The sequence below is a fragment of the Apium graveolens genome, chromosome 1, assembly GCF_009905375.1.
Source record: "Apium graveolens cultivar Ventura chromosome 1, ASM990537v1, whole genome shotgun sequence".
NCBI classification, from domain to species: domain Eukaryota; kingdom Viridiplantae; phylum Streptophyta; class Magnoliopsida; order Apiales; family Apiaceae; genus Apium; species Apium graveolens.
In genome coordinates, this window is record NC_133647.1 from 52,315,134 (window position 1) to 52,335,679 (window position 20,546).

The window sequence follows — 20,546 nt, forward strand, 5'->3', positions numbered from 1 at the left end:
TATATATTCAAATAATATTTATAATACGGGATATTACACTTTTGATTTAGGCCTAGTTTCTTCTCTTATAAATACTCATGTAATTGTAAAATCATAACACAACAAATTGTGAGAGATCAATACAAAATTAGTGCGGCTTGTGGAGTAGGAATTTCCGAACCATATAAATCTTTGTCTTGTGTGATTATCGTTTATTTTCTTGTTCTTATTTATTCGATTTGGGTTTTGTTTTCGTTGTATACTCAACAAGTATCATATAAATTATATCTTATAATACTAACCTTGTGTAGAAAAGTGTAATTGTTATGTTCACAAACGTGAAAATTGAAGACGAGGACAACTGGTGGTACAATAGTTGTAACATTTTTCACGATAAAGCTGAAAAGATTGAGAAGAACTTTAATTGTGTAGATTGTAAGCGTAATTTTCCATATTGCGAGAAAAGGTATATTCTGAGCAACTACTTTTAAGATATTATAATTTATCTCTTGAAATTTATTAATTTATATTGCTGTATAACTTTACAGGTTCAGGGTCTTTATCTTAGCTGATGATAACACTTTTGCATGTAATGTCATCCTCATGGACCGTGTTGTTAAACGGATTGTTCATACTACTACAATTAACCTATTGAATGAAACCAAGAAGGTAATTGTATGTAGATTAAATACTATTATCTTTATTTAATTATATTAAATTTGTTTACCATGCTTTATATCTCAAAGGAGGATTCTAGAATGGTCATACCATCTATTCTGAGTGAATTAGTCGGTAAAGAAATAACAGTTAAGCTGGTTTTGTCTGAAGCAAACATCAATGGTGATGGTCGTGTTTTTTAGGCTACAAACCTGTATGACATGTCGTCTGTTGCAAAAGTTCTAGACTATTCGCCTGCTACCAAGAGTTCATCATTCATTCTATCTGATGTGACTCTGAAATCTGCAATAGTAACTGGGGTTTTATACATTTGTCCATTACATTTTGTTTGACATGTTCATACACATTTTGATGTATTTTGGCAGAACTTAGAGGTCATTCAGCTGTTTGATACTCCGAATTCAAGCAACTTTGTAGCTAAAAAGATTAAGAAGGTGAGATAAATATATGCTTGACGATTTATAGTTGAACTTGGAACCTCTATATGTAATAATATGACATGTGTATGGGTCTGATTTGTGTGTTGCAGGAACCATGAAAGCTGATGTTGGTATCATACTTGGAAGCTTTGTCTTTGAAAAGCTCTACTTTCTTTCTTTTCAATAAATCAAGAACTGAAAACTATTTATTTTCCTGCAAGAGAGTGGTCTTTGCATATGTTTATGTAGTTGATTTGATTTGATTTCACTTTTATGGTAATCGGTGTTTGATATCTTTTTACACAAAAAATTAATAAACTGTTTTTCAGACATCATTTGATAATTAAATTTATCACATTCCTTTAATCGTGTAGTTCATATTATATCTTTTGTTTTTATATGATAGCACTAATTTTTAATATCAATTATACACCTAAAGTAAATTATCCCTCATCATAGCTAAATATGCATAATCATTTCTATTTTGCATTGTCAAAATTATTTAGAGACCGAATAATGAAATTGACATAAAAGTTTAGTACCTTTGGATACTCAAAATGATATTAAGTTATACACCTTTGTCTCGATAATCATTATTAATAATAATAATGTTTGTAAAATATAATGGAAAATAGCTTGTGTAGCGCGAGTATTGGTCCCTAGTTATTACAAGTACATACATGTACGTAGAAAATTTTGGCCGGCTTGGAAAGAGACGTGATGGTTTCCAACTTTGTAATGTTAATAGTATAGCCTTTGTTTCTCCATAATTATTGTTATAGCCAAAATTTGGTATGCGATTATCTTGATTATTTAACTTTACTCTGTTAAAAGAAAGCAAGAAAGCGTTGGTTTTGCCTTTGTTAAGACTTAAGACGAAGCCTTGTTTTTCCCGAATGATTGAGAACTACTGCGGAACTAGTTGGGTGAGTTTAGATAGTACTCCCTGTGTCACCATATAAATGTCACTTTAGAAAAAAAAATTGTCTTAAATTATTAGTTCATCTCTTGTTTCAATACAAATTTAAAACTTAGTTCAATTCTCATTTTTCAATGCATAAATAAGGGTGTTGGTTATAGGCCCAATGAGACCCATTAAACGAAGGCCCATTAAGCGGTTATGCTACTGGCCGAAGGACCTTCAGGCCCGCGTAACGAAAGCCCACGGAAGCTCAGGCCGAGGCCCACTACTCGAGGACCGTTGGACAAGGGACATAACGCCCCCTTTTCCCTCCCGCCTTGATGATTGGTAACGGATCAACATTCATTGCAGAATTGGGTATAAAAACCCTTGTGAAGTAAGACAAAATATACACACATTCTCAACACTCTACTTCTCTGGTATTACTACCCTAATTTTACAGCCAGATTCTGATTCTCACACCGGAGGTGAATCGGGGGCCCAAACCCTCACATTCTCTTCACTTTCAGGTACGGCCGAAGCCATCTTCAATCCAGCCGAAGCCTGTTCACACGACCGAAAGGATCTGGGCGTAACATTTATCGCCGTCTGTGGGAAGTACGAGAGTTACAAGTTGGGAAGACTATGACAGAAATTTATGAGCATTCACCGCCACCTGGTTTCACCGACAAGGGACAACCATCCTCCCTAGTTGACGAGGACGGGGTTCTCACGCTAACCTCTGAAGAAGAGGCCTTACTCCTAAAGATCCGGGCGAAAAAAGGCAGCGGAGAAGGGTAAGACCAAAGTGGATCAGATTGACAAAGAAGCGGAAGCGCGAGCCAAGAAAAGAGAAGCCGATGCGCTCCGGCTGAAAGCCCTGCAACTGCAAAGGGAGGAAATTGAACTGCAAGAACGAGCCTTGAGGGAAGCGATGCGGGCCGAAGAGGCCGGCGGAGCACATAAGGATAGAAGGGAACGTAGGGCGTATGACGAAGAAGATGAGTCTGACTCTGATTCGCATCCCCGAAGGAAGAGGGCAAAGCAACCCTATTCTTCCGATTCAGACGAGGAGCCCGATGGATCCCGCCTCAGGCTCAATCGCTTAGAGAAGGCCCTGTTCGGAGATAGGAGGCCCGATCGAGAACCTGTCATAACGCAAGAGATTGAACTGTACCGACCCCCTCCGGGCGAAGAGAGACAATTCCCCAAGATGAGTGAGTTCAACGGGAAAGGGGACCCCGAGGACCACTGTGAAAAGTACGAACTCCTGATGGTTGGGATGGGCCACAACGATATCATGCTGTGCAAAATGTTCAAGACTTATCTCAAAGGGTCTGACTCGATGTGGTATAAATCCCTGAAGCCTCGGTCCATCGGGTCTTACGAGCAGTTAAAGAGGAAATTTTTAAAGTACTACTCGCACCTATGCCGAAAGGCGAAGGATAACGAAGCCTTGGTCCATTGTCGGCAGAGGGCGAATGAAGAGCTGGGGGATTATCTCGCTAGGTTCAAGGAAGAAGTGGGGATGGTCACCAATCTGGATAAAATCAAAGCAATGGGCTTCCGAACGGCGGGGCTAGACCCCTATAAAGGTAAAAAGCTTCGCTCATCTCTTTACGATTTTCCCCCAAAATCCCTAAATGATATATATGTAAGAGGCGAGAATATTCGCCGAAAGATGGAAAGTATTGGAGGATATAAAGACTCAAGAAGGGACGACCGATCAAAGCGAGCCGATCGATATAAGGGCTCAAGATCAGGATCCGACCGGAGGGATAGCAGAAAGGAAGGAAGGAAACAGATCATGGGGCTGAACGACGTCGAGATAGAGATTCGGCCGTGTTCACTCCCTTGAATGCGCCGATCTCCAAGATTCTCCATGAGATAAAGGGCAAACCAGGATTCGTTCGCCCCGCCAAGATGAAAGTCCCGAACCACAAGAAAAATCTCGATAAGTATTGTGACTATCACAGGGACAAGGGGCATAATACTGATGAATGCTATCACATCAAGAAGCTCATTGAGCGCATGATCAAAGACGGAGAGCTTAATCAGTTCGTCCGAGATCTGAGAGATAGATTGGGGCCGAAGGAGAACCCGGGGGAGGAAGCAGAGGCCGATGAGCCAGAGCGAAGGGACAGGATACGGGGCGAAGTGAAAACTATATCCGGGGGAAGCATCCTGGATAAGGATAGCAAGACAGCAAAGAAGAAGTATGTCCGACAGGTGTATAATCTGTATCAGTTCGGACAGGCAAAGCCCCACATGCCCATGACCTTCAGCAATGAAGACTATGAGGATGTCATTCGCCCGCACGAAGACCCTCTGATCATCAATCCTATCATCGAGCAGAACAAGATATGGAAAGTGATGGTGGATACCGGCAGCTCAGCCAATATATTATTCCACAAAATATACTGTAAGATGAACTTGGCGGGAGAGCAACTAGAGCCCTGTAACGAGGCTCCCCTCTATGCCATCGGAGGACATCCTATTCAGTTTGAAGGAACGATTACTCTTCCGGTCCTCCTGAGCAAGTTGCCATATACCGCCGAGAAGCTGGTAAAGTTCTATGTGGTTCAGATTGAAAGCCCATACAATGTGATATTTGGCAGGCCCTTCTTATCAACTTTCGAAGCAGTGAAATCTATACCTCACCTCAAACTCAAGTTTCCAACTGAAAAAGGGGTAGGAGAAATGAGGGGCGATCAGAAAACCGCCCGAATCATAATGCTCGAAGACCTTCAGAAGGATCAGGAATATGAAGGACCGGATGGAACCGGAAAGAGGAAGCGGGTAGAATCCGAACCCAGCGGAAGTCGGGAAACATTGAACATTGAGTTGGAGAAATTTGGGGCCGATCTCTCGAACCCAGAGACCGAAGAAGTGGAGTTGTACGCGGGCCATTCGGGAAAGATGGTCCGGATAGGCAAAAACATGGGGTCGGATCTGAAGGCGAAGGTAATAGCTGTCATTCGGCAATACCATGATGTGTTCGCCTGGGGGCCCGAAGATATGCCTGGATTGGATCCCAAGACGGCAATGCACTGCTTGAATGTGCAGCCTGAGGCCAAGCCGGTAAAGCAAAAGAAGAGGACATTTGTAGTCGAACGACAGAAGGTAATAGAGGCCGAAGTGGAAAAACTTTTAGAGGCCAAATTTATCGAGGAGATCGAGTATCCTGACTGGCTAGCCAATGTGGTGGTCGTGAAGAAGTCGAATGGGAAATGGAGGATGTGCGTGGATTACACTAACCTCAACAAAGCATGTCCGAAGGATCACTACCCATTGCCTAACATCGACCAACTAATAGACGCAACGGCAGGATATGAGGTACTTAGTTTTTTGGACGCTTTTTCTGGTTATCATCAAATTGCTATGAATGATAGGGATGTGCCCAAGACAGCGTTCATAACTCCGAAGGGGACTTATGCTTATATTAAAATGCCCTTTGGACTGAAGAACGCTAGAGCCATATTCCAGCGAATGGTGAACAAAGTCTTTAAAGAGCCTATCGGGAGGAACATGGAAGTATACGTGGATGATATGATAGTGAAGTCACTGTTCCGAGATCATGCCGAAGACTTAAAGGAATGCTTCGAAACTCTCCGAAAGAACAACATGAGGATCAATCCAAACAAATGTACCTTCGGAGTCTCTAGTGAAAAGTTTCTCGGGTACATGGTCAGCGCCCGGGGAATAGAGGCGAACCCGGAGAAGATCGAAGCGGTTATCAATATGGAACCTCCCAAATGCATTAGAGATATACAGAAATTGACGGGCCGGCTCGCCGCCCTTCGGCGTTTCATTTCCCGGTCAGCCGAGAAAGCACTTCCCTTCTTCGTCGTGCTCAAAGAGTCAAAGAATTTTAAGTGGGGGCCCGAATGCCAAAAGGCGTTCGAAGAAGTAAAAGAATATTTAACAAAGGCACCACTCTTGATGAGGCCCGATCCGAAGGAAACTCTTCAGCTTTATCTAGCTGTGTCCGATAGAACTCTGGGGGCCGTCCTCGTGAAAAATTATGAAGGTAATCAACATCCTGTGTTTTACGTGTCCCATGTCCTTAAGGACGCAGAGACAAGGTACCCCAACGCCGAAAAATTCGCATATGGGTTGGTTATGGCCTCCCAAAAATTGCGACATTATTTCCAAGGACGGACGGTCCAAGTTGTCACCAGCCAACCTTTGAAGAAAATTTTGACTAGGCCCGAAGCCTCTGGGAGAGTCGTAGCATGGTCCATCGAACTCGGGGAATTTGATCTCGAATACGTTCCCCGAACGGCAATTAAGGCTCAGGCTTTGGCCGACTTCATGGTTGAGTGCACATTCTCGGGTCCGAAGGATCTTTCGCCTGATGAACAACTAATCCAAATCCCAGGAAAATGGAAGCTCTTTGTAGATGGATCGGTAGCCGGAAAAAAGTATGGGGCCGGCTTAATCCTATCCAGCCCCGAAGGATTTGAAATATGCGAAGCCATAAGGTTCGATTTCTCCTTGAGAAATAATGAGGCCGAATATGAGGCCCTCCTCGCAGGAATGAAGCTTGCCCGAAGCCTCGAGGCGAAGCACCTAAGGGCCTTCAGCGACTCCATGTTGGTTTTGAAACACTTCACGGGGGAGTATGAACAAAGGGATCCCCGAACGAAGGCCTATGCTGCCAAGGTACGTGATGCTTCTTTATCATTTGAAACCTTTGAACTAAGTCAAATTGGCAGAGAGAACAATTCTAGGGCAGATGCCCTTTCCAGGCTAGCTTCGGCCGAGACACAGAACTTAACTAGTTCTATTTACCTCACCGAAGCCAAGATGCCTTCGATCGAGAAGAAAGAGTGCCTAGAGATTCACCAGAGAAGCGACTGGATGACCCCCCTCAGGAACTTTTTGGAGAAAGGCATTCTACCACCCGGCCGAAAAGATGCCCTGAAAATTAAATACAGAGCATCAAGCTACACTATAATCAATGGGCGGATGTATCGCCGATCAGTCAGTCAATCCCTTCTGCGCTGTTTGAACAACGAAGAACAGCAACAGGCTTTGGAGGCAGTACACGAAGGAATTTGCTGCGAGCACCTGGCTGGTCGGTCACTCGCCTTTAAAATTCTTCGGCAGGGATTCTTCTGGCCCACTCTGAAGGCAGACGCCATCGACTATGCAAAGAGATGTGTACAATGCCAGCTGTTCTCCACTGTCCCGAAGCAACCTCCAGAAGAAATGACCTCTGTACTAAGCCCAATTCCATTCGCCGTATGGGCCGTGGATATAGTCGGCATACTGCCCACTAGCACGAAGCAAGCGAAATACTGCATAATCGCCATCGACTACATGACCAAATGGGTCGAAGCCCGTCCTCTGTCGTCCATAATCGAAGAAGTCGCTAAAAAGTTCTTCTTGGAGCAGGTCATTCTCCGGTTTGGCATTCCGAAAACCTGCATCTCAGATAATGGAACTCAGTTCATTGGAAACAAATTCTGCAAGTTTCTGCACCACTTCGGAATTGAACAGAAATTTAGCTCAATCGCCCACCCGCAGGGAAATGGGGCAATCGAGGCGGCGAACAAAGTGATATTCCGGGGAATCAAGAAGAGGCTGGGCGAGGCAAAAGGAAGATGAGCGGAAGAACTCCCTTGGATCTTATGGGCCTACCGAACCACCCCCCGGATATCGACCGGAGAAACTCCTTTTAGAATGGCTTATGGCACCGAGGCCCTAGTTCCTGTTGAAGTGGGCTTGGAATCATACCGAACCGAGACCTACAATGTGGAAACTAATAGCTTCGGGTTGAAGGCGAACGTAGACTTGCTAGAGGAAGAAAGAGAAGCCGCCCATCAAAGGAATATGAGGTATTTACTGCAAGCGGCACAACACTATGACTCCAATGTGAAGAAAAGGGCCTTCGGAGTAGGAGACCTAGTACTAAGATAGTTGGCCGCATCTATGCCGGCCAAACAAGGAAAGCTCCAGCCGAACTGGAAAGGGCCTTACAAAGTGACCGAAGTCGTTCGCCCCGGAACCTATAAGCTCGAAACATTCTCAAGCGAATCAATTAAAAACACTTGGCATGCCAGTCGCCTTCGAAAATTTTATCAGTAAGAAATTTCTTAAAAGCTTGTATTTCAATTATATGTGAAAAATGTAAGCAATCTGATTAAATAAAGATGCATTTCCTGTCAAAATTTCTTTATACGTGCTGCGGCCAATCGAGTATTATCTGAGGGCAATCCCGAAGAAGATAACCCCATCGGCCGCCGCCCTTGTCTAATTTGTTGATTAAAAGACACAAGGGGAAATCGCCCAAAAATTGAACATCACTATGCTATTGTGACAACTTGAAATCGGTAAGCCCGAATTAAGGGCCTTAAGGGGCAATCCTAGAATAACGCCCTATCATTCAGCTTAACTTAATTATTTGTTTAATGAGGCCCAAGGAACCCCTGTCCCGGGGTGATCAAAAGGAAGAACATGGTCCTTCGGCCTCGATAATGAGACTAATCCAACCAGGTTTAGGGGCGATCCCGAAGATGACCTGCTGATCTGGGGGCAATCGCCAAAAAGATCAACACCCATGTCCTCGCCTGAATTGAGTAAATGGATTAACCGCCGAACTCCCCTTCAGCCCTTAAACCTTGGGGCCGTAGGGGGTAAGAATAATTCATTAAGTTCGTTGAGGCGAATAAAGCCGAAGATACGATTCATTTTATTCAAATTATTAAAATTGTTTAGGCGAATAAAGCCAAAGATACAATTCCTTTTGTAAGATTGTTAAGGCGAACGAAGCCAAAGATACAATTCATCTCGCAAGGTTGTTAAGGCGAACGAAGCCAAAGATACAATTTTCATACAATTTTCGTTAAGGCACCAATAATGCCGAAGATACGATTCATTTTTAAGGCGAACAATTAAATGCAGTCGGACAATGCTGATGAAAAACAAAAGATGCATTAAAATATAAAACCCCGAAGGCTAGTTAAATTACAAAGAGTACCAACTACAAGTACCAATTACAAAAGAGTACCGATTATAAAAAAAAATAGAAATACAGAAAGACGGACGAAGAATGCCACTACAAGAGTTGGGTATGACCATGAAAACACCAACGGCAAACTTCGCAACAAGATCATCTTTCGTCATGTCAAGCACCTCAGTGCTGAAGGTTCAAGCTTGAGAGTCTTCATCCGAGAGCTCTTCGTCTTCGCCGGAGGAGACGGGAGGGACTTCGACTGCTGGACGACCGATAGGATCCTCCAGGCTGTCGTCCAGCAACTGCTTATAGTCCCAGTTCGGGCCATGGGCCTTCTCCAGGACATAATCAGCGCCGAACTGGAAACAGCATTCCTCCGTTTGGTCCAGCTACTTCTGCTTCTTCCGAAGCTCCTTTCGGGACCTCTTCAGCTGGACATTCCGATGGGAGATCCTCCGGTTCGCCCTCTCCAACTCAGTCTCCAGCCGAGATCTATCCTTCTTCAGCTCAGCGGCTTCGACCTCATTCTGGGCTTTCACCCTTACAAGTTCCTCCTCGGCCGCCGTAGCCCTCCTCTCTAACTCCTTCACCTCGGCCATGCGAGTCTCCATATCCTTAACCTTATCCTCCACGGCTGCGGCCCAAGGGGCAGCCTGCAAAAGGACGACAGAAACATTACTAAAAGAGGCCGAAAGGAAAAAGATGGAAGAAAAATATAAAGATTAAAAACATTACAAGGACAGGAAGGACAGAAGCTCCGTGCAGGCTTCGGTAGCAGAGGCCGAAGTAAAGGTCGGAAGGTCAACCGGGAGCTGAAGGCCATGGTAGAGATCCGAAGCCACCTCCTTCATGGATTGCCGGGCTGGGTACACAGTATTGTCGGACGTGAGCACGCCCCACCCCGGGAGATAAAAACGCGCAATCCCTTCCTTGCTCTGGGTCCTCTTGGAAGGGTTCCCCTCTCCCATGTACTCCAGATCGTCCCCCTCCTCGGCCTCAGAAGCCACTCGAGATTGACGGGGTGACGAAGGCTTCTCGATCGGGGCCCTTTCGCCTGTGCCTTCAGATGGATCGGGCGTAGCCCCCTTATCGGCAGCTATCTTCGCCGCCTCTTCGGCTGCCCTCTTCTCGGCCGCCCTGGCCTTCTTTCTCTCGATCAGGGCCTCCCTTGAAGACACTGAAATAAGAAGGGAAAACAAGTCAGTCCAAGCATATATATAACCGAATGCATGATAAGAAAAAGCAAATACAGGCGCTGGGACAAAACTAAAGAGAAAACCAAGGAAGAAGTTTTGTTACCCCCACCCCACAAGCTGAAGAGCCAGTCCTTGTCCCGAAACTCTCCGGGACCCAAATTCTTCACATTGACGTCGACCAACGCCGTGTAACTTTCCTTCTCTTCCAAGGTCAAGCTCGGCATGAGAAGCAGTGCGGGGTTTACGTCCCGCCAAACCGACATGGCCGCCAACCCTGGACCACTCACATAGCACCAATGGGTGTGAAGAGATTTATTGTTCGAGTTGGTCGCCGTCCAATCAGGTTGCCCTGCCCGACGGGCGATGGTGTAAAAACCAGCACTCTTCGGATTCCTCCTAAAATCGTAGTGATACCAGAATAGGCGAGTGTTGGGTGCGATCCCGGCATGAAGACACCTGTTCCGAAAATAGTTAATATGGATGAACCCGTTCGGATCCATCTGCCCGAGGGCGATACCCATCTGGAAGAAGAGGTGCTTAATCAGCTTCAACGGTGGCACCCTCAAGCCACATTTGAAGGCCGCCTCCGAAATCCCTACGGCGCAGCCTCCATATCCGTCTGGTACCCCGAGAGTGTCGTAGATTCTTTCACCCTCCCTCGGCGCGTACAGCCAACAAAGCCCTCGAGGGACGGAGTAATCAGCGTACATCTGAAATATGCGCCCTTTCGTCAGATCAGATCTGTTATTGGCTGCGGGGTAGTCGGGAGCCGAACCGTATAAGGCCCGCCCCGTCCGCTCGGGGCGAATGAAAGACGTTCCCACCAAGCTGTTGGATAGGGGGTCTCAAGAATCTGGGGGACGTTCTGCTCGGTCCATGTCCCTGTATCAGGAACAGAGAGACACTAGTCCATGTACTGGGATTAGCAGATAAAAGAAAAAGTAAGCACCCGAGTACACCTCCCAGGACCGAACGAACCAGAACCCCGGAGGCTGTTTCCGAAGGCTGCTCCGGAGCCAAGCCCACCCGAAGGATGTTCTTGCCTACAGAGCCTTTCGCAAACATCGCTCCAGACCACCTGATTAAGCCCTGGGTCGGCTCCCGAAGGGCGTTCTAAAACCAAGAAATCCTGAAGAACGTTCTTGGTCAGAAAATGCCTCGCATGCCATCTTTAAACCCTTGGGGCCTCCTCAGAATTGGTAAAACCCAGAAACCTATATTACCTACCCAGAAATACCCAAAAACCCCATAAAAACGCAATAGCACACGCAAAAAACCCAGAAAAAACCCCATGCACCCAGAACAAAACCACTAAGTCCACATGCAAACTCTCTAAAACACGGAAAACTAGCATGCAAATTCAAAACTGGAAAACAAGAAAAGAGACTTACTTATTCGAAGATGTTCTTGGATTAAAATGGGATGATTTGGGAAGATGGAGTTGTTGTTACCCGTAATTGAGAGATTCACCGCAATTTGTCACTGTCTATGGAGAAGCTAAAGTGATAAAAAGGAAATGAAACATATAAATGGGCTTATATAGGCGCCTAAAATAAATTTAGAAGAGCGACGTTTGGCGGTTTTTGAAATGGATGTCCCAGATCAAGACGGTTGGCATTCAACGGCTGAGATTAAGTCATGGAACGATGTGCCACCAGCTGTCATCAATGCATTGCAAGTCCCCATAAGCTTGCCACGTGTACGACCAGAGATCGAAGCGGGACTGAAACGACCACCCTAGGGTTCCTTCACCCCAATATGGGCCGAGACCGGTGTCCGTCGGCCGGCCCGAAAGCCCAGCCGAAGGACAGGGACATGTTGGTTATAGGCCCAATGAGGCCCATTGAACGAAGGCCCATTAAGCGGTTATGCTACTGGGCCGAAGGACCTTCAGGCCCGCGTAACGAAGGCCCACGGAAGCTGAGGACCGTTGGACAAGGGACATAACGCCCCCTTTTCCCTCCCGCCTTGATGATTGGTAACGGATCAGCATTCATTGCAGGATTGAGTATAAAAATCCTTGTAAAGTAAGACAAAATATACACACATTCTCAACACTTTACTTCTCTGGTATTACTACCCTAATTTTACAGCCAGATTCTGATTCTCACACCGGAGGTGAATCGGGGGCCCAAACCCTTGCATTCTCTTCACTTTCAGGTACGGCCGAAGCCATCTTCAATCCAGCCGAAGCCTGTTCACACGACCGAAAGGATTTGGGCGTAACAAAGGGTATTTGGTGGAAAACCTTATCAAACTAACATTTTCCTTAATATATTTTATTTTTTCAAAAGGGATATGTAATACGAGACAGAGGGAGTAATACAGTAAACAAATTTCGATATTTTTCAATTTTATACTAAATAGCTTAACAATTACTTTTCTTTTTGTACTTCATATTGGCTTACATAGCAAAAAATATAGTTGGTAGACTGAAATTGCAATAACAAGTACTCCCTCTGTCCCCTAAGTAGTATGTGTATACAATTGGGAACGAAGCTCAACACTCCTTTATATTATAATTTTATAAATAGTTTTTAAATTTTCTTTTTTTAAATAAAAATTGTTTTTTAAAGTTTAATAAAAAAAATTCAAAAAAATATTATGAAAATATATTTATATTCACCTTAAAATATATATCGAACGGGGGCCGGTCTACAACAAACGTTTGTTGTAGACCGGTATACAACAAACAGTTTCTCCACCGTTGGATGGTGGATCTAACGGTTGGTAATTAAAACAGCCCCAAAGGGACCGCGAAAATTTTCAGCGGTCCGTGGTAATTACCAAAATACCCCTCCGCACGGACCGCGGAAATTTTCAGCGGTTGCTAGCGTTTTTTGTTTACCTAGTTCTTGACAAACACAGTCTCTCTCAAACTTATATACATAAACACAGCCGCAACCTGCAAACACAAACACAAACACACAGCCAGCAGACCCAGCACAAGCAACAATCACAGAAACCCAACCTTAAATCATTCTCCTTTTCCGTTATTAAGGTATATAATCGATTCATTTATGTTCTTTACAGTTTTATTGATATAAACTTATGTTTTTCTTTTGTTGTAGATCTTATTTTGTGTATGTAATTCAAAATTTTAGGGTGAAATAATGTATGAATTAATATATGAATCATACTATGATTAAATTCAAATTTTTAGAATTTCTAGGGTTCATAATTTGGACATGATTCAATTCGATTTTTAGGATAAATTAGTGTTAATTTAGAATTAATTTAGTGTATTAAATTCAAATTTTTAATGTTAATTCGAATTTATAATTTCCATTCGAAATTTTAATAATCGAATTTATTATTTTAATTCGAATTTACAATTTTAATTTGAAATTTTAATATCCTTGTGGAATTAAAATTAGTGTTAATTTAGAATTAATTTAGTGTATTAAATTCGAATTTTTAATTTTAATTCGAATATTAGTGTTAATTCGAATATTTTGGAATAAATTTAGGATATTTTGGAATAAATTTGGAATAAATTTAGGATAAATTCGTGACAATTTATGAATAAATTTATAATTATTCGTGATATTTTAGTGCTAAATAGTAAAATCCATTTTTTAGGATAATATTTAGGATAATGCGAATTATTAAACCTTATTTTATTTATAAATCGAATTTTAGTGTTACAATACAATTTTAGTGATAATTCGAATATATAGGGTTAAACTTATGTTTTTAGGATATAAACTTATATTTTTCTTTTGTTGTAAATCTTATTTTGTGTATGTAATTCAAAATTTTAGGGTTAAATAATGTATGAATTAACATATGAATCGTAATATGATTAAATTCGAATTTTTAGAATTTGTAGGGTTCATAATTTGGAATTGATTTAATTCGATTTTTAGGATAAATTAGTGTTAATTTAGAATTAATTTAGTGTATGTAAAATTGAATTAACGTAATATGATTGTTTTTATTGTGTACGTTGTGGTGTTTTTATTGTGGTGATTGATGAATTTTGTTGACAATATTTTCAGGTATGGATAATTTTGATGATTTCGAGAATATGTTGTCGGGTCCTAACGCACATAATATTATTTGGGACAATCGGTATCACGTCAGTGAGGATGTTTGGGATGGTGCAGGGAGAGATGAGTTGCAGAGCTATTCGGGGAACAAGTCATTGCACTTGTGGAAGTTAAGAAGACCACAGCGGGAATTGCTACACATGCTTGGGTTTGGGATTTTTGCAGACCCTGCTGTTGTCTTGGCTACTGACACTCGGTTGATATCTGCTTTGGTGGAGCGTTGGAGACCTGAGACCAACATTTTTTTCACGAGGCAGGGCGAGATGACTGTTACATTGGAGGATGTGGGGTTTATTTTAGGGGTGCCAGTTCAGGGGGATGCGCTGACTTGTGGGGTGATAGAGAACAAGGCGGCGTATTTTGCTAATAATTGGTTTGAGCCTTTGACCGAGGAGGAGGTGAAGGAGGCTTTGTATCGGAATAACATCAAGCTGGGGTGGTTGTTTGAGAGATATGGTGCACAGAAGCCTGAGAAGAACAATATGAGGGCCACGGTTGTACATACCAAGGCATATCTGTATTCATTATGGGTTGTATCCTCTTCCCCAGCATCAACCGCTCTTTTGTTCATGTTCGGTATATGCACCCGTTGATTAATATGCGGGAGATTCCTTATTATGCTTGGGGTGCAGCTGTGTTAGCTCATATATACCGGGGTTTGGAGATTGCTGCAAGGAAGGGCAGCAAGAGCATTGCTTGTTGTGTCTGGGTGTTACAGGTTTGGTCTTACGAGAGATTTCCTCGTATTGGCGTGCCTTTACGATCTCCCGGTCAGGAGGATTATCCGGTTGCTGAGGGATGGGCCTATGCTAGTGATACTCATGTCGGGGTTTCGAAGAAGCGCAGGATGTCAGGCCCTCACCACAGCTAACCGTTCTATAGGGGTGAGTTTGATGGTGTTGCTGGTGATGAGGTGGTCTGGAGGCCGTATGCTAGGTTCGAGGATGTTATGGACAGCGAGATGATACAGGCACAGTTAGCTGGGTGCGGTCGAGTTCCCCTTGTATGTTACGACGTGGTCGAGTGGCAGCATCCGGACAGGGTGTCGAGACAGTTTGGTTCTAGTCCCCAGATTCCACGGGCACCGGTGAACATGGTTGGTTACAGGGGGGCTAAGGATGCCACGTTTGCAGGGGAGGATTGGCTGGTGCGGTGGTTTATTGATATTGGCAAATGGGCCAGGTTCTGTTCAGATTTGGATGGCCTTGTTGATGACTCGGTAGACATAGCTTCGGAGGCTGATTATATGGCGTGGTATGCTGATATATCTCGTATGCGCATAGGGAAACCCGATCCACAGCCTCAGCAGCAGTACAAGACGAGGGAGTTGTATGATAGCCTCGAGGGCTATGAAGTTGTAAGTGTTTTACAAATATGTATATTTCATATTACACACCCACACACTATAAAATTTGCATTCACACGTGTTTCATCTTGATGATATGATATTCTTGTGAAATTAATGAAAAAATGTTTGCTTGTTTTTGTTTGTAGATGGTTGTCGGGCTTAATATGTTGAAGCAGCTGGACGCTAGGGTTCCTCCTGAGTTTGTGGAGGAGTTTGGGAGGATTTCTGCTACCTTCCTCACACCATTCTCTCGGTTGATGAAGAAGATCAAAGGACCCGCCTACAGACCTCCCACATTTCAGAACATAAAACCAGATTTCATTGCACCTTTGGCTGACGACTTTGACATTCCAGCCATTCCTGCCCAGGATGTCGTTGACATGACACAGCCATCCCAGCATATGTCTCAGCCACCCCAGGCTATTGCCTCATTTAGTAGGCCCGCGAAGCTTGCATCCCGCAGGATGAAAGAGGAGAAGTGGAGTATCACTAAGAGTCTCAGCATGACAAAGAAGAATGCTATATATTCAGATTGGGGATGGGGCTTTGGGATGGCGCCGAGGAATCTCGGTGGTCTTAGTGTTCAGGACTATCACGTCCATGCATCAGCTATGCAGAGTCTGGCTCCAGGAACATGGGTTGATGACAGGATCATATACACTTATATGGTATTGTTCGTTGTCTAATATATTTTAGTTTTTGCATTTATTTTACTTGTTGCATTAATTTTACTTGTTGCATTTATTTTACTTGTTGCATTCATATATACTTGCAGGGATTGCTAAGGACTCGGGAGGAGGAGATTCACACTGGAGGTATATGGGAGAGGAAACCCGTCTATTATTTCATGGATCCCTACTTCATGGTTCTTGGAAAAGGACATGTGAAGAAAATCAGAAAAGCATCGAGGGTCGGTGGAGATACATTGCAGAGGGCATGGAATAAAGCATTACGTAGCTTTACCGGGTTTTCCAGTGCTACTGTTGGTCCTTCCGTTCTCGAGGCGGACTACATATTCATCCCATGTTGTGTCAGAGATGTGCATTGGGTTTTGTTCATGTTCGGTACTAGACGATGTGAATTGTTTCTTCATGAGCACTTGCATTTGGAGCTTGCGAATTGCTTTCGTAAGATTTAATTCCATCAACGCTCATTTTTTCGAGAATTGGTATTTCTCGATTCATCACTCCAACGGCATAATCATACCGTTCCTTGGATGCAATGCTACTTTGACAAAAACTCATGGTTAACATTGTCATGCTATTAAATCGATCGGTTGAGGTCATCTCATGACTTTGTCCAACATCCAAATTGTAAGGCAACACACCATCAACTCTATTGGCATGCATTGTCCACCTCCGGTTTATGTAATACGGGGGAATTTCCGAAACCCGTTTCTTAGTGAAGACCGCCAATAGGTGTCTACAAGGTAGCCCCAAATGTTCAAGCATTCTACACGTACACATTCCCAAAGAGCTTGCTTTCTCGAATGCCACAAAATAAACATTTCTTCTCGTAGGCTCGGACATGGGCCTATAACAACTATAGTACGTATAAACATCCCCCATTCTCTCCCCTTCTTCACTAGCTCGTCGGTCTTTTTCAACAAAGTATTTTGAAGACTCGACCAATTCATCTTGAAATCTTCTAAACATTTCCTTAGTGTAGATACAAGAAGCATGATACTCCAATGTAGTATGCAATTTCATAGGACGTTTTAGGTTAATGGTGACATAATCTTCTTCCTTCTCCCTCATGAATTGCCTTGCCAATGCTTTTTGGGCATTTTCAATGAATTCCTTCAAACCCGTTGCCGAACTCACATACTTATCAAAGAAAGAATTCATCCCCTCACTCCTCGATGTACTATTTTGAAACGCCGAAAATTTGTTTCTAGTATATGCAGGAATCCACTTGTGCTTCAACTCATATAACCCCTTTAACCATTTATGATCTTGCAAGTGATACTTTTCCACAAACGACGCCCATCTAGCTTCAAAAACACATTCGGTGAGAGATTTATAAATGCAATTGTTGAAGTCCGTCTTGAATTCCGGAAAAGCCGAATAATAATGAGCTAATTTCTCCGGGAATTTTTGACTAATGTGCCAAGAACACAATAAATGGGTAGTATTCGGGAGTACAACCGCAATAGCGCTTGCCATGGCTTGATCTTGATCCGTGATTATAGTCAATGGAGGATTATTCCCCACACCTTCAAGCCAAGTACGAAGAATCCACTCAAAAGTCGACGCGTGTTCATCCCGCATCAATGCAAACCCGAAAATTACCGATTGATAATGATGATTGACTCCGGTAAATGGGACAAATGGCATTGCATACCTATTTGTCCGATAAGTGGTATGAAATGCCATAACATTGCCAAAATTTTGGTAAGCCATTATACATATCGGATCAATCCATACTAGACACTTCAAGCGATTCTCTTCATCGACTTCGGTCCTAATAAAATATTTAGAACCACTTTCTTCATTCAACCTATGCAACAAGTCCACCCCCGCTTGGGTGTCACTAATCTCAAACCTTTTCATCCTCTCGTCTCTTAACACATTCCTAACATGTTGAACATTGAAACCAACTTTGTCATTACCTCCATGAATGTTACCAATCACATTCATCACTTGACAATTACGAACCCCCGAACCATAAAGCGTTTTTATCAAACTACGGGTCGCGGTGTTGACATGTCTTTCTCGTTGTACCAAATTCATCTTACTAGGGGAAACAAGACCGTGGTTGTGTACCAATTCAAGGCTAGTTACCTCCCAGTGACATTTTTTCTTTTGATAATTGACATACATCCTCACCTTGCACTCGCTTTTAGGAAGAACCTCTCTACGCCGTTTATTTTGACTACTCTCGGCGACGACATTTTTTCCATAAAGCCTACAAACATATAAACGACCATATATCTCGTTGTCTTTATTACGATGGCTAGCTTGAATTTTAATCGCAAATCCATTTCGTAAAGCATAATGACCGGCCTCATCCACACTTTGAAAAATTTGATTCAAATATGGAACTCCCCCCATCAATATTTTCATACAAATTTGCATCCTCTACATTATCAATTTCATCCTCACCCTCAACATTATCACTATCATTTTCGACCTCATTTTCAACCTCATTTCCATCACTTTCATCTTCAACATCAACCAAATCGTCATCTAAATTAATAAATTGCTCATTTCTATCTACAAAATCATCATCTTCAACATATACAGGGGTTTTAGGTTCTTCACTACTATTTAAACTATCAAGATGTAAACTACAATCAATAGCCTCTTTTTTTTCATTTTGACGTTTATGACGAAACATGCGAGCAAATAATTTATCCGCCATGAAAATGAGAAATTTAAGACAAGAAATATACCTTGGATTGACAAAACAACTTGAAGTTCTTGATGAAAATCGCCTAAAATGTAAACTTGGAGAGAGTAGAATTTTTCTACAAAATTTTGGTGTTTTTGTGGTGAAATGAGGTGCTGTTGGGATGCTGGGGATAAGGGGACAGCACCCAACCGCGGAAATTTTCCGCGGTCCGTCCAGACCAACCGCTGAAACTTTCCGCGGTCCGGGTACCATCTCACCTGTTAATCCCCCATCCAACGGCCCTTAAACTGTTTGTTAACAACCTAATAATAGCAAACAGTTGCTACAGATTGGTCCCCATATCGAACATTAAATAAAAAGTGTATATAATTGGAAGGGGCAGAAATAGTAGTAATAACATGCTAACAAAGTTTGATACAGTGATGGAGAGATTGAGCTAATATATTTCTACGTCTCCCTTGCACAACACGTCACACATGTTAATAAAATTTTGATGGGGTGTTTGAATTCTTATCTTTATTGCAAAAATCTGAGCAAACATGTTAACAAAGTTTCGATGTACTGATTCAATTAGTTCTCTTTTTTTTACCGGAAATCAGGAGTTTGGCCATATATACGTGACTAATCATAGAAAAACATGTTCCAATTGGCAACGAATGGGAGAGGGGTAGGTGGCTACTCGAATTGAAACACACACAGATCTGTTTTGTTCATTCATTTATCCCTGAACCTTGCTTGATTTAATCTTCAACTTCTGCAACGTTGTAAGCTTTTAACTTCAGTTTTGTATTAAATGCAGTAGAATATGAATAAATGAATATTCGATAAACGAATAATTTTATTAAGTAAATATATTTTTTCAATCCTAATATAATAAAAATAATATTTTTTTAATATCAATAAATAAAAATTTTATCCGAAATGTATTCAATAAATAAAATTTCTTATCCGAAATGTATTCATTTATCTAAGGTTTAACCGTACAAGAACAAACTACTACTGTGCTGACAGGCGACAGCTTAAAGTGAAATCCAATCTCCTGTTTTAGTTGGTCAAGACTCAAAACATATAAGTGTAAATTAAATATGATCGTGCAGAGTAAATTTGTTGGAAAAAATGATGGTGTTCATTTATTGAAGCAGACCCACAGGGACAACTAAAGCAGATCCAGAAACCAAAACCAGATCTACCATAGAGTAATACGAGTACTCCTCTCTAAACAAGATAGAGAGGGACAACCAAAATTGTATGGTGCCAAATCTCCTCTCTCAATCTCATTCCCATGCTGACTTTTCTTGTTGGGTACAACTTACAAGTTTTGTATGTCATCTAGCTTCTCACAATATTTATACATACAGATCATCAAAACCAAGATTCTCTTCAAGTTCCCAAAAGAGAGGATTGTTCATGTTCCCAGAAAAAAAACATATATATATATATATATCCTATGTTTTATTTATTTCAATCAGGACACAGTTATGATTCCTGTTTGCACAGTTTTGGTGGATGATTTGTTGGTTGATGATCTCTTTGAAGATGATGACACTTTCCACTTCCTTTCACTCCCTTCATCTATTTCTATTTGTTCTTGCCTGCACTCTTGGCTACAAAATGGTGTATTTCCTCTGCAATTATCCCCACATAACAATTATTAGCAC

General features: G+C 42.4%; 2 protein-coding genes across 2 annotated transcripts; both read left to right on the forward strand.

Annotated features, from left to right (window-relative positions):
• Window positions 1-275: 275 nt before the first annotated feature.
• On the forward strand, window positions 276-1,406 carry LOC141719781 (uncharacterized). Its single transcript, XM_074522155.1, has 4 exons — window positions 276-445; window positions 528-648; window positions 1,023-1,091; window positions 1,187-1,406. Exons 1-4 carry the CDS (start codon window positions 306-308, stop codon window positions 1,193-1,195), a joined length of 339 nt encoding a protein of 112 aa, XP_074378256.1. The 5' UTR covers window positions 276-305; the 3' UTR covers window positions 1,196-1,406.
• A 14,627-nt stretch (window positions 1,407-16,033) lies between these two features.
• LOC141719785 (ubiquitin-like-specific protease ESD4) lies at window positions 16,034-16,769 on the forward strand. Its single transcript, XM_074522165.1, has 2 exons — window positions 16,034-16,202; window positions 16,310-16,769. The coding sequence occupies exons 1-2, from the start codon at window positions 16,038-16,040 to the stop codon at window positions 16,670-16,672; spliced, it is 528 nt and encodes a 175-aa protein (XP_074378266.1). The 5' UTR covers window positions 16,034-16,037; the 3' UTR covers window positions 16,673-16,769.
• Window positions 16,770-20,546: the final 3,777 nt, after the last annotated feature.